This window comes from Pygocentrus nattereri, chromosome 3 (genome assembly GCF_015220715.1).
Source record: "Pygocentrus nattereri isolate fPygNat1 chromosome 3, fPygNat1.pri, whole genome shotgun sequence".
Lineage (NCBI taxonomy): Eukaryota > Metazoa > Chordata > Actinopteri > Characiformes > Serrasalmidae > Pygocentrus > Pygocentrus nattereri.
In genome coordinates, this window is record NC_051213.1 from 47,389,271 (window position 1) to 47,415,497 (window position 26,227).

At 43.6% G+C, this 26,227-nt stretch overlaps 1 protein-coding gene across 7 annotated transcripts; it reads right to left on the minus strand.

Moving 5' to 3' along the window:
* Positions 1-610: 610 nt before the first annotated feature.
* On the minus strand, positions 611-26,084 carry pex5 (peroxisomal biogenesis factor 5). Of its 7 annotated transcripts, none has more exons than XM_037537118.1 (18): positions 25,948-25,996; positions 25,729-25,844; positions 23,204-23,361; positions 21,530-21,568; positions 20,180-20,297; positions 16,990-17,133; positions 15,671-15,761; positions 13,571-13,661; positions 11,732-11,854; positions 9,277-9,390; positions 8,657-8,740; positions 7,705-7,824; positions 6,818-6,961; positions 5,727-5,797; positions 5,016-5,237; positions 3,554-3,719; positions 2,652-2,809; positions 611-1,659 (listed from the first exon to the last, which is right to left on the minus strand). In XM_037537118.1, exons 3-18 carry the CDS (start codon positions 23,315-23,317, stop codon positions 1,419-1,421), a joined length of 2,040 nt encoding a protein of 679 aa, XP_037393015.1. In that variant the 5' UTR covers positions 23,318-23,361; positions 25,729-25,844; positions 25,948-25,996; the 3' UTR covers positions 611-1,418. The 7 variants fall into 7 exon arrangements, with proteins under 7 accessions (XP_037393015.1, XP_037393016.1, XP_037393014.1 ...); XM_037537119.1 differs by having other exon boundaries at positions 25,729-25,847; positions 25,948-25,978; XM_037537117.1 differs by lacking the exon at positions 25,729-25,844 and having other exon boundaries at positions 25,948-26,084.
* Positions 26,085-26,227: the final 143 nt, after the last annotated feature.

The following is a 26,227-nucleotide window of genomic DNA, read 5'->3' on the forward strand; positions in this document are numbered from 1 at the left end:
GCGTTTAAACACGATTTGAAATTAAACAGCGACGCCTCGTAATAACGGCTTTATTATTACTATTAATATTATTAAATACGTCTATTAGCTCATTAGTATTTTTACTATTTTAAAGAAGCCTCATTATTTTATCTCATATTGTGCTCATAATTAAGCTGTTTTTATTTTTTCATTATTTGTAATTATTTTGCAATATTATTAGGACTTTTATTAAAGCACTTCCATTATTTTTTATTTTATTTATTCATTTGATCATTATTTTAACATCTTTTTGGCTACTTTATTAATAAAAAGTTTAATTATTTTTAAGCAGTTTCATTTTGTTATTATTTATAGTTTACTATTTTATTTTTGCTTTTATTTTAAAAAATGTTATTTCTTTATTGTTAATAAGCTGTTTACTCATGCTGATTGTTGTAAACAGTTTATTATTTTAACAATTTTATGACTTCATTTTAGGCCATTATTGTATTCATTTTATATGCAGTTTTATGATCAATTATTATTTAAAACAGTTTATTTACATCCTTGAAAAAGGTACCAACTTTCCAAATAAACTGACAAGCATAATATGGGGACTTTTACACTACATCGTATGAGCACCCACTCGCATTAGTTCAAAGTTTTATTGCTTGGATTACATACATAATCATTACAGTTTGTTGGCTATATTCAAAACGAGCATATTAATAATAATAATAATAATAATAATACAATTACAGTACACAGGATGGCTGGTAGCATTTACAATTAAGCTGAATCATTTACAGCATGATATCAAATTACACACGAGGAGAAGGAGAGAGGGCGCTGGCATGCAGCTCCCGTTTCTCATCCTTTCTTTGTTTCATTCATTTTCTCACGTTTATTCGCTCCTCTCGTCTGGAGCTGACAGTAACCCGGCAATCAGAACAGTCTGGCTCGCAAACAGTCTGGCTATTATCGGACCGTGCGGGAACAGAAGATGCAGAATGGCACACAGACAAGTTTCTTCGAGTCTTCGCTTCTTCCGAAAATGCACGATTAGTATTTCGGATCACAGTGTGAAAACATGTTGACCTCTCCGCTGTAGCGGAGATGCCTTTTCGATGGCAAACCAAATGGAAAGCAATGTACTTTGTGCACAAGGACCTTGAGTGCAGCTCTCTGCTGGCAGTTCGTCGGTGGTTTGCGCTGACCGATGTACCGTGAGCCTTCCCATATATCAGCCATTCCTCAGGAAAACAGCCAGCGGTCAGTCCGTCTGTCCATTCACACCAACGTAGTGCATGTTGACTGAGCATTTCTCACTCTTCTTCGTTCTCCTCATCGTCCTCCAACGACCCCCCCCCCCGTTAAAATCCAGAAGTCTCTCCGAGACACCTCTCCCCGCACTCGCACAGCACCGCCCTCCTCCTCTCCTCCGCCGCCTCCCTCCTTCATTCCGTCTCGCCCTCCCTCTGGCAGAAGTGAGCCAGCAGCGTGTCCAGGTCGCGCCGGTCCGCCGCCGCGTACAGCGAGCTCTCTCCCATCATGCTCAGCGCCATGCGCAGGGTGGACCAGATGTTGTCGGACATCACGGTCGCCGCGGCTCCAGGGCCCCGGCCTGCGCCCACCTCCACGTCTCCGGCGGCCTGCCGCTGCAGAGAGAGGGCCTCCAAGAAGTGCTCCACCGCCTCCCTGCAACACAAACACAGCCTTCAACACCGAACCTAATGCTTTTCACTGACCACGAATGAAAACACTGCTGTGTCTGATCCACTCAGACCAGCGCAACACACGTAACACACCACCAGTAACATCAGTCTGTAACTGTAGAACTACAAAGTGCACCTACATAGTAAGAGGAGCTGATAAACTGGACAATGAGAGTATAAACGAGGAGGTGGTCATGATGTTAGGCCCAATTGTGTATGCATATATGGGTTAAGACAGGCTAAAATACGGTGAGCATGCACTGCTGCGAGTCGCCCAGTAAAGCATGCAATAATCATTTGAAGGTCCGAGGCGTCGGGTCCGGTTTTTTCAGACCACGTCGTGCGGATTTACGTATTAACGTCACACGCACAGGCTCAACAAGAAGGTCTGGCTCAATGTTTACATCTCAAATGCAAAACCAACATTACACCAATGTGGACATGATGACAAAAATAGATCAATCGCTCACATCTTCGGAAGATGCGGCGTGCAATTCCACATTTCCACCACAGAGGTCTCCAAACACCCAGACCTTCCATTGTTCAGCTTTAATGTCAAGATCAGGGGCTCCTGACTTTTTGCAACTTGAGGACCACAAAAGCTTCCACTAACCAAAATTGTATTATTTTTTCATTTTTGCTTCTGAAAACATCTAAAGACATCTGATCTTGTTTCACAGCTACCGAGTGCTGGAGATCAGGCTGAAGAGAGGAGAGCTGCAAACAGAGAATTCTCTCAGGTCGGCAGGTTTAGAGTCTCAGAGTGATGGTGTAAATTGTTGGGCTTCACAGGACAATGAGAATACATGTGACCAGATGTGTGAGACCAGATGTGTAGTCAGTATGGGATCATATCTGGTCCAACTAATTTACTACTAGTTTCCTTTGCAACTTCAGCTGCTCTACAGAACTGTTCTCTGTGTCCTCTACTGTCCAGCCACCTCTGGTCTCCACAGACGGGATGATTTCTCTCACCTATGAGCTCCCAGGTTAACACAGCTGATCCCCAGGTTGTATCGGCTGCGCACAAATCCAGGCTGCAGTTCCAGCGCTCGCCTGTAGGCGGCCACTGCCTCCTCAGATCGATTGCCATTGGCTAGAGTAGCTCCCAACTTATTCCACAGCAAATAATCCTGCAGAGTGAGCAGAAGAAAAAGACTGCGATCGCAAACTAAAGTACGGCTACAGCCCATCCAAAAACGTGCCTTTATCTCTTTCTATAGAAAAATGACTTGATTATAATCAACTACCTGATTTTAAAAAATGAAAAGATTTAAATTTAGGTTCTCGGTAAATCATCTTGTTGGTTAGTTCGTAATCTGGATGATGAACAGGAGAACCGCACATCATTATAAAGCCGGCTTCAGCAGTCTGCACAGTATCCACAAGGGGGCGCTATTAGATCTCATGTCGCTTTTGACTTACATTCGCTCAAAAGACTTAAAATACTTCAAATGAACTGTATTTTCTAAATTTTATGATGGAACATTTTATTTAAAACAGTCATTCATAACGAGAATTTTGAATTCTGGTCTAAAAAAAAAAAAAAATTATGCAATTATGTGTCAAAATAACTGCTAGATTATTACCAATATACCAATTATAATGACGCCTATATATGGTCTTATGTTAAATTCTCCTAATGTTGATAAACAGGTATTCCTATCTGTCTATTCATTATCCTCAACAACACAGTGTAAAGGTCTAAATGTTCTTCTTATGACCCAATGATGCGGCTATAGGTTTGGCAGGGTTAGTTATGGCTATAATGAGTGTGGAGCTTTGGTCAGAGAGTTCAAATCAAGGGTCAGGTCAGCTTAAACACATTTAGGTGCTCACAAGCACAGTAATACAAGCACACATGCGTGTTTGTGTACCTGTGGAGTAACAGACAACGCAGCAGTAAAACAGTCCACAGCCTTGTCATACTCTCCACTCAAGTTGAAGAGCACCCCGAGACCACACTGCAGCTGAGGGTCGACCCGGGTGGGGTCCGAGGCCGCCGCTGTCAGAAACAACGTCTGCACCTCGTTAAAAAGCGCCCTGGGAGAAACAGACAAACACAACACCTTCGCGCATGAGACATCCACTAGCTTTCAAAGGTCCAGCTTACTGTAAATGTCCATCAGCCAAGACAGGCTTGTGTTTTGGAGCCTGGAGAGTGATCTCTAACAGGAGGTTGTTTACATGGTATCTGACACTATGTGATTATACATGTCCACCGATCAGGTGTAACATCCTGACCACCTCCTTGTTTCTACGCTCACTGTCCACTTTATCAGCTCCACTTACTGTATAGCTGCACTCTGTAGATCTACAGTTACAGACTGTAGTCCATCTGTTTCTCTGATACTCTGTTACCCTGTTCTTCAGCGGTCAGGACCCCCATGGACCCTCACAGAGCAGGTGCTATTTGGGTGGTGGATCATTCTCAGCACTGCAGTGACACGTGGTGGTGGTGTGTTAGTGTGTGTTGCTGATCTGAGTGGATCAGACACAGCAGCACAGCGACCTGCGACCACTGATGAAGGACTAGAGGACGACCAACACAAACTGCGCAGCAGCAGATGAGCTGTCGTCTCTGACTTTACATCTACAAGGTAGGAGTGTCTAATAGAGTGGACAGTGAGTGGACACAGTGTTTAAAAACTCCAGCAGCACTGCTGTGTCTGATCCACTCGTACCAGGACAACACACCACTATCACATCGGTGTCACTGCAGTGCTGAGAATGACCCACCACCCAAATAGTACCTGCTCTGTGAGGGTCCATGGGGGTCCTGACCACTGAAGAACAGAGTATCAGAGAAACAGATGGACTACAGTCTGTAACTGTAGAACTACAGAGTGCAGCTATACGGTCAGTGGAGCTGATAAGATGGACAATGAGCATGGTCAGAATGTTATTCCTGACCGGCGTACGCTGTGCATGCCCAAAGTTCTGCTCATGTGAGTTTAAGCCAGAGATTTTATAGAGGAGATCAGTCACTGGTTGAAATGTGAATGAGGCACATTTGGCATCTGTTTATGGGAAAACTCCAGTGCCTGTTTCCAGCTGGCTTGCTGGTAAAGTGGTAAGTGTGTTATTTGAGCCAAACACTATAAACTATTATAACAATTTTGTCAGATTTTACTGCTCATCTCAAACTGGGCTTCACACCGGCAGCGATTCCAAGACGGCGGCCAAATGGACAGAATTTCCTTGTTTAAGCTCAATTCAACGTTTCACAGCATGAACTAAAGAAGCGAACTTCAGACTCCAGACGTCTTGAGGCCCCGACTGACTGACTGCATTTGGGGTGAGATGGAGAAACGGTGTAGAGCATCGCTTTAACCGTACTCCGGCAGCAGGGATCCGAATCTCTCCCTGTCCTTGTCCCTCTCTCGGACTCCCTCCCTCTCCTTCTCTCTCTCCCTCTGCTCCAGAATGTGCCGGTACTTTGGGTTGTGCCTCAGCCAATCACGGAGCGTCTCGCAGGCTTGCCGGTGCAGTGATTCGTTGGTGAAGCTGACCGCCAGAGCCATCAGCGCCGTCAGATTGTCCTTCTTCAGCTCGATACACCTGACGGCAACATAACGAGAGGAAGGGCAACAGCACACTGTCACTGTCCGAAGAAAACCTGGTCTCTCTAACTCGTGGCAGATGTTAACGTGAAAGTACAGGAATGATTATACACAAAGTCTTGGAACCATTTCTGCTTGTCCAATCCAAATATCCAATTTCTCCAGAAACTTTAACACAGTGTAAAAAGCAGCTGGCCTTTTCAAATTATGTAAATATATAAAAATAAACAACACAAATAAAGACGCATGGTTTTGTTCCAACAGCGACAACAAGTTAATGTAACAAGCCTGGCGTTTTCAAATGGAGTAACAACACAGAAACTGAAAAAATTAAATTTTTTTCCATTTAACTGTGAAAACCTAATATAAAAGGGCACTTGAAAAGGTTCAAATGACATACACTGTAAATCTAAAGCTGAAAACCCAAATGTTTGGTTGTTTTAATACAAGGCCGATTATTATCGAAGCGCACAGATCCATCACTGACCTGCGGAGGGCGCTGATAGCTGCAAATTCCTGCTCATTCTCTGCTTGGCAAGTTCCCAGATACTGCCAGGCCTGTAAGAATCAGGTGGATATAAATGATTTTTGACTAAACAGGTAGAGAGTCTTCAGTAAGTGAATCTCGCATGCAACAGTCGCGCACTGGTCACTGAAAAAAAGTCAGAAAAACCATTAAAATGATCCTAAGAAGGTGGAATATAAACTCTGCCAGCCGCATTTTACACAACATAGTAAGGCACTGAATACGATGCATCACTAGAATGGCGTATCTACATAAGCCCTGTCATCAGGACCCCAACGATGCCACAGCCATCCATGACCAGGAGTCAAAGAGATCACAACTGTCCACGCTCTCTCGGTTCTCTCGATGCTAGTCCATACTGAATAAGTCACCACTTAAAAACGTAGGGAGGAGGGCTGTTGTCATGCTAAGTAGTAGCCAGCCATAATTATTAGTCTTTTTGCATGTACGCTATATATACGGTGCCAAACGATATACAGTGGCAATAACATGGAACGTGTCATGTACTTTGTGAATCACTGCTGTCAGAAGAAAACCATGCATTTTGTCGTTTTTCAGTTTTTGAGATATTTTGAAAGTACGTATGACCCTTTATATCGTGTGTAAATCTAATGAAGAATGGACCAAAAGAAATGACCCAAAATGACTTGGAAAAAATTCTGGTTCCATTGACTTACATTAAAAGTAAAGCACGTTTTTCCTTCTGCTGTAAAGTTACCGCTTTGGAGATACAAGGTTTTCTCCTGATAACAGCGATATGTTAATTAGGACACTTAAAATGTTATCACACAAATGTTCTCTATAACTTAAAAAACCAGAACGGATTTGAAGTTTACAGTCTAATGTTTTCTGATACGGTTATTTATCAGCATTTCAGCTCAGATGGCTAGTTGACCATAGTTTCCAAGAGCTCACAGGAACAAATTTCAGACAACAAGCATGTCTTGGCTGACCGACTTCACTACATCGGGAGTAAAGGGGAACTTCTGTGGATGAAGTAAATCCTTAGTCGGTGACCGCTTGCAGCGATGAAAGAGACAAAGGGTTCTGACCAGCTGGTTGTCTGGCTCCCTCTGCACGGCGCTCTCAAAGAGCCGCACAGCTCCGGGAATATCCCCGGCCTCCATCCTCCGCAACCCCTCCGCCAGCGGGTCCTCGTGGGACAGGTACGGATTCTCCTCCTCAAATTGATACCCCTGAGAATCACACATCAAACACTTAGCGCAAAACAAAACACGAGTGCCCGGAGGTTCATAAACACAGTGGATTCCATGCCGGTACAGATCTTGGGCTACGTTTACACAGCAGGTAAAAGTGGCTCAAGTCTTTTTTCCTCATATGTGACACAGATGTGTGTCTGTGTCAGTGTGAACAGCAAAAAATGTAACGCATCTGATGTTTTCAATTCCGATTTGAGACGCTTTCATATGTGGTACTGAAATCCGATCCGTATCCGAGCTGAGGCAGTGCGACTCTGAACAGGCCGAGTGGAATTCAGGCGACTTTTATATCGGTCCAACTCGACATTCGTCGCCACTTCGCGCTGCCGAGGCTCGTAAACATTTAGGCTGATGTTTCTGTCCAAAAATGTAGAAGAGATTCATCGCAGCCGCTCCGTGTTCGAAGAGATATTGAACAAAACAGCCAAACACGGCCTCCTCCGAGGCTGCAGCGTCAAAAAAGTTGGACATGATCCGAAGAAGTGGCCGTGGCTGAATAACGTGCCCTTTCTACAGCGAACGACAACAGCCAAAACAAAAAAAATCAGCTTTGGTGAGAAAATCAGATTCGGGCCACTTTTAGCTGCTGGGTGAACTTGGCCTTAGAAGGACTCATTTATGGCACGTTTATTTACAGGGTGTTTCATTTCTTCCGTTTGACTTTGACCGCCTGAAAACAGAGAAATGAATGCATATTTTAATCAACAGTATATAGAGACCTTGTCATAGGAGGTGCTGAGCAGCTGATCAAAGTCAGAAAGCCAGGGGTGAGCCTCAGCATCTCTCTTCGCCATCTCCTCCCACTCCTGCTGCAGCTTCTCCCAGAAATCGACATCGCTCTGAACACAAACACATGCACTGTTAAAACACAGTTTGGCTATCCTTTCTAAACAGGAGCTTTACCCAAGTTTATGATGCCAGAACAAGTCGGTTTGTAACGCTGAAAACCGAGAAACAGTCCCCGTTCGGAGTTCTAGCTCAGCCAGAGTCCGTCAGCTGCACTGCACTATAATCCGCATCTCTGACTTCTCAGTCACGTCTTTCGTCACATTAAAAGGGCGCATTTCAAAACTTGTGTCCCCCAAATGCTTTTTTACAGGAGAAGGAAAAAACAACACGTCGTGGTGGTGTGTTAGTGTGTTGCGCTGGTCTGAGTGGATCAGTCACAGCAGTGCTGCTGGAGTTTTTAAACACCTCAGTGTTGCTGCTGGACTGAGAACCAAAAATATCCAGCCAGCAGCGTCCTGTGACCACTGATGAAGGACGAGAGGATGACCAACACAAACTGTGCAGCAGCAGATGAGCTGTCGTCTCTGACTTTACATCTACAAGGTGGACCGACAAGGAAGGAGTGTCTAATAGAGTGGACAGTGAGTGGACACAGTGTTTAAAAACTCCAGTGTGTCTGATCCACTCACACCAGCACCACGTGAGTGTCACTGCAGTGCTGAGAGTGCTCTCTGGGCGTTCTGACCACTGAAGAACAGGGTAACAGAGTATCAGAGAAACAGACGGACTACAGTCTGTAACTGTAGAACTACAAAGTGCTCTTTTACGGTCAGTGGAGCTGGTAAGACGGACAGCGAGTGTAGAAACGAGGTAAGCACTGACGATAACATCACACACTTGTATATGAGGTTGACTATGTACTGCATAGGAACGCATTTGTACCTCCACAGCAGCTTTGGCCTGCTGGAACTCCGGCCCTGATGTGGTGAACTCGTCCACCCAGGATTCTGCAGACTCTTCCGAAACCTGCAGACAGAACGGATCGAGGCTTTATAACGCGTTACGACCACCACGCCGCAGTTCCACACAGAGACAGAGGACCACGGGAGTAAAAATGAACGAGAGTGGAGGACAAACGGACAAAAAGGAAGTGAGACAGAGGGGCTGGGGAGGCTGACCGAAGAAGAAAGCATCTTACCCTCATTCATCCCTCTCTCCCTCCCTCTCTACTTACACGTAGCAAGCAGACTACTCATCTACAGAGGCACCTGCCCTTTAAGGAAAAACCGAATGGCTCGTTACGGCGCTGGCAGGAGCAGGACGGTGGATCTGCTCTCACAGAATGCAAGCAGGTCACTGTAAGAAACTGCTAATCGAGGAAGCACAAAGACTTTAAAGCAACTATGGTAGAAATAATAAGACTAAAAAAAAAAAAAGCACAATGTTTAGGAAGGGAGACTAGAATATTAAAGCAAAATAAATAAATAAATAAATAAATAAATAAATATGTAAAACAACAAAAGGACCACTGTATCCGTGTTGCCGAGCACCAGGGGTCCTACCTGCCTGACGATAGAAGCCCACTGCTCTGCCTGTTTAGCTTTAGCTTGGTCATTCTTCTCTCTGCAATCTCGAGATTCCACTTGCACAGTCCCTCCCCCTGTTTCCTCCAGGTACTGGATGGCCGTTATGGGGGTGTGGTGGGAGGGGCAGGTGGGAGGGACGGGTATTTATGGGCATGGTGGGTTTGGAATTGGGTTCATCGAGGAGTTATATTTGGGTATGGATGTAGGTAAATAGGTCAAGAAGATGTTATAGTAGTTTGCAGACAACAGAAGAAGGAAATGTTACAGTGATAATGTGAATAGTCTTATACGGAGTCAAAGCTGGAGTCAGTGGAGGGACAAACCCAGCAAACGTGCTCAAGTGAACTACATTTGACTGCGTTTCATATTATAAAACAAAGCAGAGCTGGCGGGTGCACATTGGCAAGGGCATTCAGCTGTAATTCGGCCTAACTGCATGAGCCGAGAAGGCTGCCAGCTAAGCTGACCGCTAAGAATGTCCCGAACCACTCAGAAATACACCGATCAGGCACGTCATTACGCCCATTTTATCAGCTCCACTTACTGTACAGATGCACTTTGTAGTCCTACAATTACAGACTGCAGTCTGCAGGGTGTTGCGGTGGTCTGAGTGGATCAGACAACAGTGCTGCTGGGGTTTTAGTCCACCGCACTAGTGGGCAGCATCCTGTGACCACTGATGAAGGACTAGAGGACGACCAAGGTAGGAGTGTCTAATAGAGTGGACAGTGAGTGGACACAGTGTTTAAGAACTCCAGCAGCACTGCTGTGTCTGGTCCACACACCACCACCACGTCAGTGAGGGTCCATGGGGGTCCTGACCACTGAAGAACAGGGTAACAGAGTATCAGAGAAACAGATGGACTACAGTCTGTAACTGTAGAACTACAGAGTGCAGCTATACAGTAAGTGGAGGAACGAGGAGGTGGTCAGAAGGTTATGTCTGGTCGGCGTATTTAAATCTAGATTTAAATGAATCAGTATCGCTATATTAAAGAGAAACGCCACAGATTTTCAACATCGCTGTTTAATACATAGTAAACAAAGTCATTCAGAGTGATCTGATGGGAGATGGTTCCCGATTTTTTAACAGTGGTGGTGATAGGAACCAGGCGTCATGCATTTTATTTACTATCCAAAATGATCAGTGAACCAACAGAACGTCCGAGTGTTATATGTAAAGCTGGTGAAGGTAAAATAGTGGTAAATCTGGAGGTTTTCCGTGGGGGAGCTTTTAGAGATGGAGACCTGGTTCCCATCACCACGACTGGTGAGCTTGTCTAGAACAGAGAATTTCACACCAAACTGCTCTGAATGACTGCTTACCACGTTATTCATGGCCCCTTTAAGCCCAGTCTAGTTTATAATCTAGTTCTAGTTTTGTTAAGGCTATTTTATGCCGTTAATTACATTGCTGAACAATGAATTGTTCTAATATCGAAACTGCAATTTGAAAGAGTGAAATTAAAATCTGAAACAAACTTAAAATCTGAAAACTTTCATAACCTTTAAAGTGGTCATTTAAAAAAGCCAGCCAAAGTGAGCGTTTTAATAGAACTGACCGCCTAGCTTATATCCACTGAACCGGACTGCACAGCTGTTTAACCAGGAACACAAACACAGCAGGTTAACTCAGCGACTCTGTACCAGAGAACACTAAGACCACGAACCAGGCAGATGTTTCTAAATACAGATTAAAAACACAGGCTTGATCAGTTTTATTGGGTCTCTTTAGATTCTATAACTTGTAACCGTGCTCTCATTTCAATAACCTGACTTCTTCATATGAAGCATAGTGTTTTGTGCTTTGCCGATCTTCCAGTACAAAAGCAGTGTGAGAGTCTGGAAATACAATTTTTGGTATATAAATGAATTTAAATACACCTTATATCTGTTTTGAAATGTCTGTAATAATTTCGAGGGGAAAAAAAAAGTTTTTATTTCTCTAATAAAGGCGGTATTAATCATAATATAGCATTAATATGTCTTGTATGAGTAAAGCCTCCTCCCAACAATGAGCATCATGAAAAATTCTCATTTTTAAAGTGGTCTATCATGCATTTTGCAGCGAAAGCCTTTATCTACTTCCTCTATGGATCAGCAGTGATTGGTTTCTCACAGTGCACGTCTGTATGCATTTTAGAGTCCTCATATTTATAAGTCTTTTTCCAAATTTCCTAGCTTATCTTTATCCAAACGGCTTTATCCATATTTAATTATTGCTAATTTTAGTCCTTGGCCTTGAAAAACTAACTTCGTCCACATAAGGAGTAGATTATTCGGCTACTAATATAACTGACCGGTCCAGCTACATTAACAAAATGCTTGATAAGACTTGTTTTAGGCACATTTCGGGGGTGGGGAGTAACCGGATCGTCCCTAGCTGTCCCCTTTCCAAAGCTTCCTGACTGGGAGGACGTAGGGGTCGTACCTGGGTGAAGCCGGAGGCCCAGTTGTGTGCCTCCCTGGCCTGTGCTCTATCAGTGAGCTGCTTCCCTGCTCTGTCCTCCACAGTCACACTGCCCTCGCCAATCTGCCTAATGAACCGCAGGAACTACACAACGACAACAACACAACAACAACAACAAAGGCCGTTACACATCTCCAGCTAAAGGGAAGGGCAGCGTTACACACGTTCTGGTGCACACTAGTAAGGTTGCCATGACTACACTCATCAAACACAACACAGCAGGGCTCCACTCTGAACAACAGATAAAATTGATGAGATAAATGATGAGAAAAACATACAAATGAATTACAAATGAAAAAAAAAGGAGGACAAGCATCACAAACTACGCAAATTTTGACAAACGTACACAGCAACACTTTAGGGGTCGGGTCTAAAATGACTGCTCTACATGCAAAACAATGCTGAACCTCGTGATGCTTCACTCTGCATTTTGGTCAAAGTGCTATAAGGGCCTATGAACTGGTTTAAAATGTAAAGGGGAATTCCACCAAAATTTCATAATTTCTGCATAATTACATCAAGGAGACGTAAAAGGACATTCAGAGTAGTCTGATGTGAAACTGAGCATTACAGAATGTCTTTACAGTGGTGGTGATAGGAACCAGGCGTCACCATGTCTACAGCACAGATACAGACACTTTATTTACCATCCAGAACCACCAGAGAACCTACACGAGTGCGGAATGCTGATGATGGGAAAACCAGTTTCCATGAACGTGTTTTTAAAGGGCCTATATGATGGATGTTATTAAAGTTTACTCCATGAGAAAACTAGACTGCCATTGTATTTTGTTATGTCACTAAAACCAACAGCATTTTAGCCCCTCCCACTCACTATAGAGTGTTTTAGGCTCAAGTGTTTTTAAATGAGGCAAAACACAGGAAACGCCTGTCAGACCAGAGCTCATTTAAGATTAAGTGACCCTTATTAGTCCCACAACTGGGAAATTCCACCTCTGCATTTGACCCATCTGTGCAGTGAAACACCACATACACACTAGGGGGCAGTGAGCACACTTGCCCAGCGCGGTGGGCAGCCCTATCCACGGCGCCCGGGGAGCAGTTGGGGGTTAGGTGTCTTGCTCAAGAACACCTCAGTCATGGACTGTCGGTGCTGGGGATCGAACCGGTGACCTTCTGGTCAAGCACGCCCCCATCAAGCATGTATTTGTGTTTTGCTGCGTCTCGCGGTGACGCTTCTCGCTTATTTCCGGTACCGCCGTCTGTTTTCACACATGCGAAGAAACACAAATGAAATCAGAGAACGAGTTCACTGAGAAATCTGATCGCTTTACCAGATTTCTAGACTTTACTCTGATCTAAGAAATCTTAACTGCAGAAATCCGATTATGATCGGATTCTTGAGCGCATGTAAACACACTCACTGTGACAGACACCAGGCAGTGTATTCATAACCGTTTTACGTATCGTTTTGTGAGGGAGCTTTTAGAAGCATTAAACTTCACAGACGTCTGGTTCCTATCACAGCCACAATTCTGACTCAGAAAGAACTGACCACTCGGAATGCTTGTCTCTTAACCATTTAGTCAGGCAGAAACCTTGAACAATAGGTGGAATAGCCCTTTAATAACAGCAGAAAATAATGGTTGGATGTCATGCTGTTGGAACCTAACTGGAAAAAAAAAACGTGATATTTCGTAAAGCATGTTGAAGCTTTACACTTAGGTTAGTATTCGACGAGGCTTTTATCCAGGATTAGAATAAAATCACGGGTCAGCAGGTACAGGTGGGGTCCAGAAGAAGAAACGTACGTCCAGCATGAGAAAACCACATGCCCACCTCTGTGTTCTGGAGTTTGGGGTCATCCACCTTCGCCAGCAGCTCATTGGCTGTTTGCTTCAGCTCCTCGCCTGGTTCGTATTCCTTCGTCCTATTGAATTAAAACCCATTAGTACCGAGTACTCAAGTACGCATGCCTAGTTTGTGCACGTGCGCTCACGTTAAAAATCATGAGTACGTGAATAAAAATGCATAAAATATTTACTGGTAATGAATAAAAGCTTGTCATGTTATCCTCTAATTAGCATATTTTAGTATATTAGACCATGATTTTGTGAATGAGCGCAGACACAGTGGCCCATCAACCTTTTTTTATAGTCAAACGCACGAGAAAGTCTGTTTCTAATATGAAAAAGCAGAAAACTGGCACTACAAAATTTGACCCAAATACCGATCTATATAATTATAATCAACCCACCCCAGAGGAGTTTTTGAGGGCACAGGATCTTTGACACAATGTAGAAGCGTAAAGGCTTAAGTCCTCAAAAACATCTGCAGGTAAAAGCCGGATCTGCTCTAATAAAAATAAATCACTTAGTAAAAGCTCCTCTTTAAGGATCTCAGACCACATTCGACCCTAAAGGGCCTGATCTGCTCTCCTTCCACAGAAATGTTCTGTTTAGATTACACTCAGGCCTCAAGTTTAATGCCCTCTCATTCCCCCGAAATATGATATTACTCCAGTACACTGTATCATCAGAGGAATTTCACCGACCTGCACGGAGCTCGGCTGATCTACTCTTTCGGGTCTTTTATGGACCATTGTGCACTCCTACATTATTTTTTTTTAAATTATATATATATATATTTACATACACACACATATACACAGCACTGTGCAAAAGGCACCCAAGACACATTTTCAAAATCTATTTGTGCAGTTTGTGTTTATTTGCTGAGAAAAGTGAAAATATTTGAATAAACAAAATGTATAGAATATTAATTAATGATATATTATATACACACACACACACACACACACACACACACACACACACACACACACACACACACATATATATATATATATATATATATATATATATATATGTGATAAATATTGATATTGATGTTATTGTGTTTGTTTACCCATCTCCAAGCCTCTCCTCCTCGAGGAAGTCCAATATTATATGTAGTTATAAAGCAGCTCCTGGTTTGACCAATCAGTGCTCAGTAAATTGAGCTCATGATGTAATTGATGATATTAACGAGTCTCTGTGGCGGCTGTGAAGGTGTCAAGGAAAAATATGGACCTGAGAAATTCTCGTTACTTTTTATTGTTTTTCTGTTTATTTGAATTATGAATACGACTTTATTCTAATGTATATCGTGATAAACTCACTACTGAGGTCAACTGGTTAAAAATTTATATATATATATATATATATATATATATATATATATATATATATATATATATATATATATATATATATATATATAAAACAATGAGGTATTCAGAACATAGAAATTTACAAAGATTATGTTGTTATGATATGATCTGTTCTACTGGGAGGCGTCTGTCCCAAACCCTAATCTTAAAATTTCAACTTGTTTATTTTAAATAAAAAACTTTAAAAAAAAAACGCTGTCCCATGTTTTCATGTCACTACTGCAACACAGAATTTTAGTTTGCAGGTGGAGCCTGATTTTAGCCACGTCCCTGTGTTTTAAAGCACGAAGTGAGGCTGCATCCCTGTCCCTCATGGCCACATGGTGGGCAGTTAGATCCCAAAGTCTGAAAATCTCTAAATCAGGGTGGAACATTAAGAATTGCCACTATGGAAGCACTTTTCTGCACTAAAGGACCTTTTCTTGCGGTTTAGGGAGTAACGCTGTGATTTGTGTGTGTTAAAGCTGCGTTCATGCGCTAGCGAGTGTTTGAGTTCTGCCCAAAATGAGGTAAAATTGTCTAAAACTACCGAAACGGTCACGGCTCAAACACCTGCTGCAGTGCTCAGACTGAATAAAAAGACTGAAATGCGTTTTCAACTCGGAACCAGTTTGGTAGAATCATCCGTATAGATCTCCCGTTCGTTCCGCCCTTTTTTTGCCTTCCTCCCTCTTTCCCTTTCAGATGCATACGATTCACTCTCTCACCATTCCTTCTCTTGCTCCTTCTCTCCCAGGTCGCCCAGCCACAGCTTCTCCTCCGACTGCTCCAGATACTCCTCAGCCCAGCGTCCAGGATCTGAGGAAGAGACAGAAAGGGATTTAAAAGAGTGGTTCCATCAATAATTCTCAGTGACAAATGGAACATTGTTATGATACGATATGCGATGCACAATCGAACAATGTTTGTGAACAACATGGCCAAAAGGGTTCTGAGTGGACATGTTACAACTGACCCCATGAGTGCAGGGTTATTTGTAATAAACTGAGGGCCTCATTGTAACAGTATAATAATTCAATAGTTATTGTGTCATGCGGCCGCCCCCCCGGGCCCTGACGATGACGGCCACGAGAGGCGGCTAAAAGGCGGGGCCACAAAACCCAGTGGCAATGAACCTCGGCGAGAATGCCGGGGAGAGACCCTCGAGTGTTTGGGGGGGGCAGAGCGCAAAGCCTGAGCTCCCTGGACGGACGGGAGTCATGAGAGTGACGGCAAGAGGAGGAGGACGAGGACGCTGGTGCCACCACAACTCCACCGCCTGAGCCCCGCACCCAGTTATGCAGCTTCACTACACTACACTACACTGATGGGGCCAGTCGTGGGCTGGAGGTTAGGGAACTGGCCCTGTGACCGGAAGGTCGCCGGTTCGATCCCCAGCACCGAGAGTCCCTGACTGAGGTGTCCTTGAGCAAGACACCTAACCCCCAACTGCTCCCTGGGCACCGTGGATTGGGCTGCCCACCGCTCTGGGCAAGTGTGCTCACTGCCCCCTAGTGTGTGTGTATTCACTAGTGTGTATGTGGTGTTTCACTTCACGGATGGGTTAAATGCGGAGGTGGAATTTCTCCGTCTGTGGGATTAAAAAATGATCACTTAACACTGGAGACATGGCCGGGGCCCAGGGGGCGGGCACATGCCAGTTACTTATTACTCATTAATGCTAACTTATTAACTTTATTAATGTTAACTCATTAACAGGATTAAACACTAACTTACTCATTTTATTTAAATCACAGGCTCATTAACTTTATTAATGCTACCAATACAGTCAACAATTAGAGCCTCTTTTAGTAAATCTGCTCCAACGTAGCTATTTTTATAGACAGCAGTATGTCGTGCAGTACGATAAACCATATGTCCAAGTCTATTTTATAGCTCCAGTACAAAACCAAGCAACACCAAACATTCGGAGGTGTTTGAACCACTGCTGGAAGCGCACTGATCACCGCAGGAAAGGCTAAATAATGAGGGACACAGTAGAACAGACGCAGTCTGGAAATCGGAAACCGGTCACATAGAGACGAACCCGTCACTTCATTGATGAATTCTCGAGTCCAGTCAGCATCTGCTGTATCGAGACCTGCCTGACCAGGAGAAGTCGCGGAGTCGACTCCGGAGAGGAATTCTGCTGCCCAGTCACCGGACAACGCCAAGGCGGCTACATCTGGAGCTGAAACAGATTATTAACATGTTACGTCTCACAGTAAACAATATCATGAAGTCATATACAAAGGTTCTGGTCAAATTCTGTGTTCTGTGTGAAAATATATGAACAGATCCTCTACAGGGAACACACTTCTGCACATTTTAATGCATAGTTACTGTTAATTTACTGAATTTAGCACTGACCATAACTCAATTGTGCACTAATTATGAAGAATTTTTTTTTCATATATTTCACTTAGAAAACACGTGTAATTTGACCAATTGTGTTAAAACGCTTGTACACGACTGTTGCTGCTTACAGGTATTATGAGTTAATGAACGATGGGAGACTGGGGTGCCACAGCACTTTTATTATTAAATTATAATACTGTAAAATAATATTACAAAACTAGTTCGTATAAATTTCCTTTACTGAATTATTTATATGTGAAACAGTTATTAATTTTAATGCAAGTAAGAAAATTAAATCAATAAAATTAGCACTCCAATATTCCAACATACACAAGATGTATTGGGGGGCAGTCGTGGGCTGGAGGTCAGGGAGCTGGCCCTGTGACCGGAAGGTTACCGGTTCGATCCCCAGAGCTGACAGCCCATGACTGAGGTGTCCTTGAGCAAGACACCTAACCCCCAACTGCTCCCTCGGCGCCGTGGATAGGGCTGCCCACCGCTCTGGGCAAGTGTGCTCACTGTCCCCCAGTGTGTGTGTTCACTAGTGTGTATGTGGTGTTTCACTGCACGGATGGGTTAAATGCGGAGGTGGAATTTCCCCGGTTGTGGGATCAAAAAAAGTATCACTTAATCTTAATATACACTAAATGGGCAAAGGTATCAGGACACCTACACATTACATCCACAGGATGTAGGAAATTCCACATGCAATAACATGGAGTTGAAGCTTCCTACAAGATTTTGCAGAGAGTCTGTGGGAATCTTAGCCCATTCGTCCAGAAGAGCATTTGTGAGGTCAGACACTGATGTTGGAAGAGAGTTCCTGGCTCACAATCAAATCACACTTCCCTATCTGTCAGTCTGGCAGATGAGTCTGGGTTTGGCGAATGCCAGGTGAACGTTACCTGCCTGACTGCACTGCACCAGCTCCAAAGTTTGGCTGAGGAGGGATGATGATATGGGCTGTTTTTCAGGGGTTGGTCTAGAACCTTTAGTTCCAGTGCAGGGAAATCTTCATGCTTCAGCACCAAGACATTTTGGACAATTTCATGCTCCCAACTTTGTGGGAACAGTTCGGCGAAGAACCTTTTCGCTTCCAGCATTACTGAAACCCAGTGTACAGAGTGAGGTCCATAAAGGCATGACTGGGTGAGTCTGGTGTGAAAGAACTTGACTGGCCCTCACAGAACCCTGACCTCAACCCCATCAAACACGTTTGGGATGAACTAGAACAACTGCGAGCCAGGAACTCCATCATCCATGTCTGACCTCACAAATGCTCTTCTGGATGAACCGCCAAAAATTCCCTACAAACACTCTCCTAAATCTTGTAGAAAGCTTCTCAGAAGAGTGGAAGCTGTTAGAGCTGCAAAGGGGGACCAACTTCACATTAACGCCTTATGGAACTGGATTGGGATTCATAAAAGCTGTAGGTGCCCCAGTACTTTTGTCCATACAGGTCACATAAACAATGTCGAGAGAGAGATTACCGAAATGTTGAATGATCGGACAGTTTTAACAGATTAAAGTGCTTCTGAATTCTGTATCTGTTTCTAATATCACCATAAACAGGGGAAGAATCTGATCCTGGGTCCATTCACTACATAAATATTTTCCTTCCAGTCCTCCATGTGCTTGTTCGAAGATGACTCACACACTGGCGGCGTGTAAATTCCTAACAGAGACGGAAACTTTCCTGAACAGAAACTGCATTTTCAGATCTGTGGCAGTGTTTAAGCTTTCTTAAACACGCAGGAAAAACAGAAACCCTAAGAGAATCAACCATGTTATCAACATGAAATCACAGAAGGCCTCTCGACTTTTAAATCTGCATAAAACGTTCAGGGAATAATACGATTGTGCCAAATAGACAGCTTGCAAAACTTTAGGCTTGCAATATTCATTAGTTTCTGAGGTTATAGGGGTGTTAAGTGGGCGTGTCCTTCATTTATCACTCAAGTCACTACTGAGAATAAACGCATAAAGTCTTATAACAGCAAACAAGCATCTCTGTATCTTCTGATTTGGTGGTAAAACAATTGCAATAACAATCCCTGAAGATTTCACACATCCAGCATCAACAGTTCACAGGCAGTGACTTACCAAAGTTTGTCGTCCTTTTCAGTAGCACTAATTTTAAGGCAAAAAAGGCCACGCCCACTTTTAAAGCTTCTGTGTCTAAACTATGAAGACACTGGCTTAAACGTTTTAACCAAGTACTGAGCAAATCTGTTGGAAACTTTTTTTTTATATGAAACAGCTTCACTTTAGATATTGATACCACTGAGATTTGGGTTAAGACACATGGTTTGAAGAGGAATTCCGCCAATTTTCCCAAATTTCTGCATAATTGAACCAGTCATTCAGAGTGGATTGCTGTGAAACACTTACCGAGTCAGAACCGTTCACAGTGGTGGTGATGGGAACCAGACGTCCACCTCAAAGCTCCCTCACAGAAAGTTCCTACATGGAATGATTATGTATTTGCAGTCTAACGTCTCAGTGTTCATGAGACTTTTAGAAGGTTCTGGCCCAAAACCTATTTGGAAAACTCTATTCATGGTGGAGAGGTACAGAAGGCAAAACAGTCCCCAAAGAAAACTTTTTTTTTTTCCTGATTTTCCATTATTTTATCATCAACATTAAACTGGAGGTTTTGGATAGTGAATAAAATGGCTATATTTGTGTTGTAGTCATGACCTGGTTTACATCACCGCTGCTGTAAAGTCAACAATCAGCCATTTCACATTAAACCACTCTGAATCGAGTTCTTACATCTAAATGACTGAATGATGCAGATATTTTGGTTGAATTCCCCTGTAAAGTATGCATGATAACTCTTAGCTTAGAGCATCTCAGACTGTGTATGCATGTGTTACCTCTTTGCGGAGCCTGTCTGTAGCTTTGCTGGTCGATCTGCTGCATCTCCTCCAGAAGCTGCCCCATGTCAAAGCTGTGAGGAGGCCGAGGAGGCGCCTGCAGGAACTCGCTCACCAGCTGCAATTAAATGTGCCGTCAGTGCGCTGTAGAAATACAGCAGATTCGTTTCTGAGCTGCCACAGAAATCACAGCGTTTCAGGTTTTCCCTCAGTAGGTGCAGGACACCTCTTTTCAAGGGTTCTGTCACAGTGGACCTAGACCAGGGTTGCCCAAAGTGCGGCCTATGGGCCAAATCTTGCCCAGGAATTTGTCTGATTTGGAAAGCCAGAAAGCCAGAAAGTCACCCAAACATACTTTACACCATGTATAATTTAGAACAAACACAATTTTATACTATGCTGTCGTACGCAAAGCCCTGGTCAAATGACACAGTTTATTTGTTCTCTAACTGAAAATAAGACAACTCACCCACTACAGACAAAACACTGAAATATAAGGTTTTTCTGCTGATTTTCTGTCTATGCTGAGTTTAACACACATGCGTCAGGCTCCAGTCCTCGCGGGCCAAAACACTGCAGACTTCAGCACCCTGCCTCATTAAACACACCTGAATAAGCTCATCAGTGTTTACCCTCATCTAACGCTCTGAATTCAGTTCCCGAAGACCTCTAACCAACTGATCTCCACAGCAATTTGGCCCAAAAGGTCCCCAGTTTGACAAGACTGGTTTAACGCATTGGAAAGGTAAAGTGTTAAATTTTTAAAGGTGCTATAACTTTTGCACAGGCTACATTTTCTGTCGTAATTTTTTTTTCTTCCAAAACGTTCAATTCGGCAGTAAACAGTAACTGCGCACTCGGCTGTGCTGAAGTGTCTTATATTCGCTTAGAAAATCACCGTAAACAGGTCGTTTGACCTGGGGTGCCAAAACTTTTGCATTCCACGATACGTCTTTTTTTCTTTCCTATTTTCCTTTTAAAATTGAAATGATGACGTTTAATTACAAAATGACTTGCACAGTTATGAAACTAATTTAAAAACACAGACTTTCCAAAAGTTTTGGCACCCCAGACCACACGGCATTGAATTCCCTTGGTTTGAATGAGCCTGTAATTGGGACACGACTAAAATACGCCAAATTAACAAAATTACTAATAAATCGACCGACGCGTTTGAACCATGTCATTTCAAGGCAGCGCTTTCTGCAGTGTACCTCGCTGGTCTTTACTAGCATCGTTAAGCATTTTAAAACACTGACTGTACATTTATTATAGACCTGGTCAACCGGAGATCCACAACTGGTCAGCATGACAAACAGAATTTAATAAAAAGAAAAAAAGAAATGATACCTCCTCCTCTGTGGCGATCTCGATTGGTGTGGGGGGGATCTGAGTGGAAAGAGACAGAAAGAGGCATTTAAGACATAAGATTCCAAACAATGACCATCTGTGACCAATACAGGCCTTCTTTAAAAAAGCAGCACACACTGACCGACAAACGATTATCCACAAAGCATTTCAGGAACTCTGTTTGTCTTGTTTCTGTTTATTTTCATTTACATTTACGGCATTTGGCTGACGCTCTAATCCAGAGCGACTTACAGTTTGATCATTTTACTCTGGAAGGTGAAGGTGGTGTTGGGAGTCTTGCCCAAGGACTCTTACTGGTATAGTGTGTGGTGTTTACCCAGGTGGGGCATTGAACCCCAGTCTACAGCACAGAAGGCAGAGGTGTTACCCACTACACCAACCAACCACACTCGGCCAGAAAGCACTCTGAGAAAGCAGTTAAGGGTCCACAATGACCTGTTCGGGATCACTGACCACGAGAATGCATAAAAAGGTACAATGCAAAAGGTACCAGAGCACATTATTTAAAGGGCGCTTATCGTGGGAAATCACAATGTGAAATAAAGGAGTTTGAAGTAAACATTCTTAACAGTTTCAGAGGATACACAGTTCGTTTATGTAAACCAAGCTGCAAAAACAGCCTGTGCTTTGAATTCGCTGCCTGTGACGTCACAAGAAATAGCTCATTTACATATATCACTATTCAGCTTATTGCGCCTACAGCTTCGTCCATTCATGCTGAAGCTATAAGGAGCGTTACAGCCTGGGCTGCTTATGAATGTGGCAGCCAATAAGAACAGAGCTCTTTTATCTCATATCTTAAAGGGAGAGTAATATAAAGCCACACAAAAGTTGTCATGGCTATAAGTGTGTCTGCGCTTGTAACAACACTATATGTCACTAGAATAGATGCAAATTAACATAAACGCAATTAAAAAGTAACACTGCGATTTCTTGTGAGCTAGTCTGAACAACAAAGTTTCTCCTTGATGCCCCCAGCCATCACACTGATGTATTACATTATCACCAGCAAACGTATTTACTGATTTAATCAGTAAATAATATCCTGCATTTTTCTCGTATTTACATTTTTTCACTTGTCATTTGTGTGGTTTCATATATCAAAAACAGTCAGAATTCATTTCCACATATCCTCCCTTTACCCCGGAGAATTAAAGCAAATTTTACCTCAAAATAACAGCTTCAAAATCGGTTCGATGGTGCAATGACTTATAATACTGGGAATGGTGTGTGTCATTGCCACTGTGGGCCTGGAACGCCTGCTATAGCACTATGTAACTTTGGAGGAGCAGCACGAGAACCTCTTGCAAGAACTATGTAACGCGCTATGTTACAGCACCGCGTCACACTCAAACAACTTAGCTAGCTATAACAAGCCAACTCGGTATTCCCAGCATGGACATCATGTCAGAGGCTGTGAAGAGACCGAAGAAGACGTAGGAGGAAGCGAGGAAGAGAAAGAGAGAGAGTGACTGAGCGAGAGACCAGACAAGAGCAAATCTCAGGCTGTTGACGAAGGTCCCACAGCAGAGTGTACGCCCCCGTCAATGCCGTCATCTATGGACAATTGCGACGCAGTCAGCATCAGGTGGTAATAGTGGGAGCTTAATTATCCTTCATAATAAACAAATAACATCAACAAAAAAAACTTACAGTGGGCGTCGACCTGTGTCTCCAAGCTCCACCCTCTTGGGTCATGTGACCTGTCAGCTTCATGAGGGGATTGGTCCCCCCACATTCCGCCTCCACCAGCTCCCGCATCGCCATGACAACGCAGGGTCAGGACAGCTCCGACAAGCAGCAGGGAGTCTCTGGGGAAGAAGGAAGACACAAATACGGCCGTGTGAACAGGATCAGACCGCAGTCCGACACAGGACACACACACACACTGTAGACTATTCCCTATTCCTTCAATAACCGCTCCGATACAACCCGAGTCAAACTGACCGCTGGCTTGGCTCAAGGAAAACTGGACCTTTAGAGCTACGTGGGATATAAGCCGCAGCATCATCACCTTCATCGGTAGCCGTCCTTCTTGTTATCTCTGTCCCTCCGGTCTAATCCTCCCCTGGCATCAACACATGTCGCATAAGCTGATTAAGACTAAAACGATTAGCCACAGGGCACGTTATAAAAGGGCGGACACTCAAGTCTGCAGGTTCCCCCTTCAAACGGGACGTCTGACAGATACCTAGAACTTTGAGTGTTTCATAAGGGATGTGATTAAAGGGGAATTCCATCAATCTTTCCAAACCTCTCCATAATTAAATGGTTATTCGGTCATCGAGGGCGGTTCACAGTGGTGGCGGTAGGAACCAGACGTCCTGAGCAGCTTTGAGGCACTGAGCTTCACAGATTTTGGATTCCAGGGAGCAAAACTGATACGTGGAACACGTTTCTTTCGGACACGGAAACGACAGACGCCCTGAACTATTCCAAACGTTAAAGATCAAAATCCTATCCGATTTGGAAAAGAGCTCTTTGGAACAGGTCAAATGCAGACAGGACCTTCTAATCCCAAGAACTCACTCACTCCTTGGAGTTATAAGGTTCTACCTGGCAAAGCGTGAAAAGAAGCGGCGATTTTCAAGGAACACAATCAGTTGACACTTGGAATTTATTTTAAAACATAAAATCAGCGTCTAGATGATCAGAGAGTTACATCTAACACGTTCTAGGACATTTTTAGGACATTCATTCTTATTATTTATCTATGTTTATATCATTTGTTTGATCATCTTTTTCTTATTCAAAAAAAGCACTGAACCTGAAAAATACAGCACCAAATAAGGTTCTGCTATTGTCATGACGTCAAGACGGCAACGATACACTTTTCAAAAAGACGGTTCTTCAAAGGTTCTTTATTGAGGACAATGGTTCTACTTCTATATAGAACCATTTGCATGCTTAAATGGTTCTTTGCACAGTGAAACTGATTTTTAGATCAATGGAGAAGGTGTTGTCTATGGTTCTGTAAAGAACCTTTACGAAAATGGTTCTTTAGAGCACCAAAAATGTTCTGCTATTGTCATGATATGAAGATGGTATCAATACGCTCCTAAAAAAGATGGTTCTTCAAAGGTTCTTTAGTAAAGGCAATGGTTCATGAGTTCTACATAGAACCATTTGCATGCTTAAATGGTTCTGTGCATGGTGAAATGGATCTTTAAACTGATGGAGAACGTGTCGTATGCGGTTCTATATGAAGCCTTCCTGAAAATGGTTCTAATTAGCACCTAAAAGGGTTCTGCTACTGTTACGCTGTCATGGTTCTTTATTAAAGGCAATGGTTCTACTTCCATACAGAACCAATTACATGCTTAAACGGTTTGCATGGTGAAATGGCTCTTCAGACTGATAAAGAACGTGTTGTACATGTTTCTAAGTAGAACCTTTCTGAAAATGGATCTGGGTTCTGCTTATGTTACAATATCAAGCTTGCAGAACAACAGAAGAACCCTCTTTGGTGCTATACAGAACCATTCTCAAAAAGGTTCTATGTAGAACACACTCTCCATCGGCCTAAAGAACCCTTTCACCAGGCAAAGAAACGCTTAAGCACGTAAAGGGTTCTAAACAGAACCACCCTTTTAAATTGTGTAGTTAAGCCCCAGTACAACTTCCCGGTCCACCTTAAATGGCGCAGCCGGTTCATTCGGTCCTTTACAGGCGCCGGAGTGTAACTGCAGCACTTTTTAAGGTGGAACGGGAAAATGATGTAAGAAGCTTTCTTGGGCTTCAGTACAGACACAACACAGCTGGATCCATGGCAGCTGGCCTAAACCCATCGGCCCTTAAATGTTCACGTTATGTCGTGATTTCTAGCCTGACGTGTCACGGATTAATGTACATAACGGCACAACGACGTAGCCGTGCTGGCTAATAATCCACATTAGGGCACCCCGTTCACCACGAAGCCGAAGTCAAGCCTCCTGTTCCCCAGCCTCTCGCTCGAATGTTCCCGTACCACCTTAAACAGTGCAGCAACGACATGTAACTGCTGCACCATTTAAGGTGGAACGGCCAAATTCGAACAAGAAGCTGGCGAAAACGAAGCCAACTTCGTTTAACTGGCTATTAAGTAAGTAAATGTGCAGAAACTGCACAAGTGCCGTTAGTCCGAGTAAGTAAGGCTCAGATAAGTGCGGATATTTGGCCAAATGAGTTAATAAACTCACCTCTCGCCCTCGGTCCAGCCTGTGTGGCCGCTCTAGTCAGTCACTCAACGCCGTTTTCACGGCCGTTGCTCGGTTAGCTTAGCAACACTGACCGAAAATATGACGCACCGTGCGAGCTACTGACAAAAACAGACAAGATTCAGAAGCGCCCGGCTGTCGGAGAGCCCACGGACAGGCCCTGCAGTGGTCAGTCAGGGGTGTAAATCTTTATTTATTTACCTGTTTCCCCTCCGAGAAGGAGCTGCGTGATTCCAACGCTACCGAAGTGACATTCACGAACGCGAGGTACGAAGCGTCTGGCGCCAGCTCGCCTAACGTGAAAGGCGGTCGGTGCGTAGCTTACGTAAAATGCCTAAAATGACAGCGAGAAAGAAAGGCATCTCTGAAAAGCTGACCAGAGGTGAGTTGCTGGACGAGGTGCTTTCAGCAGAAGACGGTTTCCTCCGAAGTAGGCACTTGTAAACCGCTCAGTGATGAATCTGAGACAGGCATTTGCTCT

What these genes read in the sequence shown, in the direction of transcription:
- pex5 (XM_037537117.1), bottom strand. Translation starts at nt 23,317, where the DNA reads ATGGCGATGCGGGAGCTGGTGGAGGCGGAATGTGGGGGGACCAATCCC. An exon ending in AGATCGCCACAGAGGAGGAG is followed by an intron (nt 20,298 to 21,529) that starts GTATCATTTCTT and finishes ATTTAATTGCAG; the next exon opens with CTGGTGAGCGAGTTCCTGCA. An exon ending in ATTCATCAATGAAGTGACGG is followed by an intron (nt 15,762 to 16,989) that starts GTTCGTCTCTAT and finishes TCTCTTCCTCAG; the next exon opens with ATCCTGGACGCTGGGCTGAG.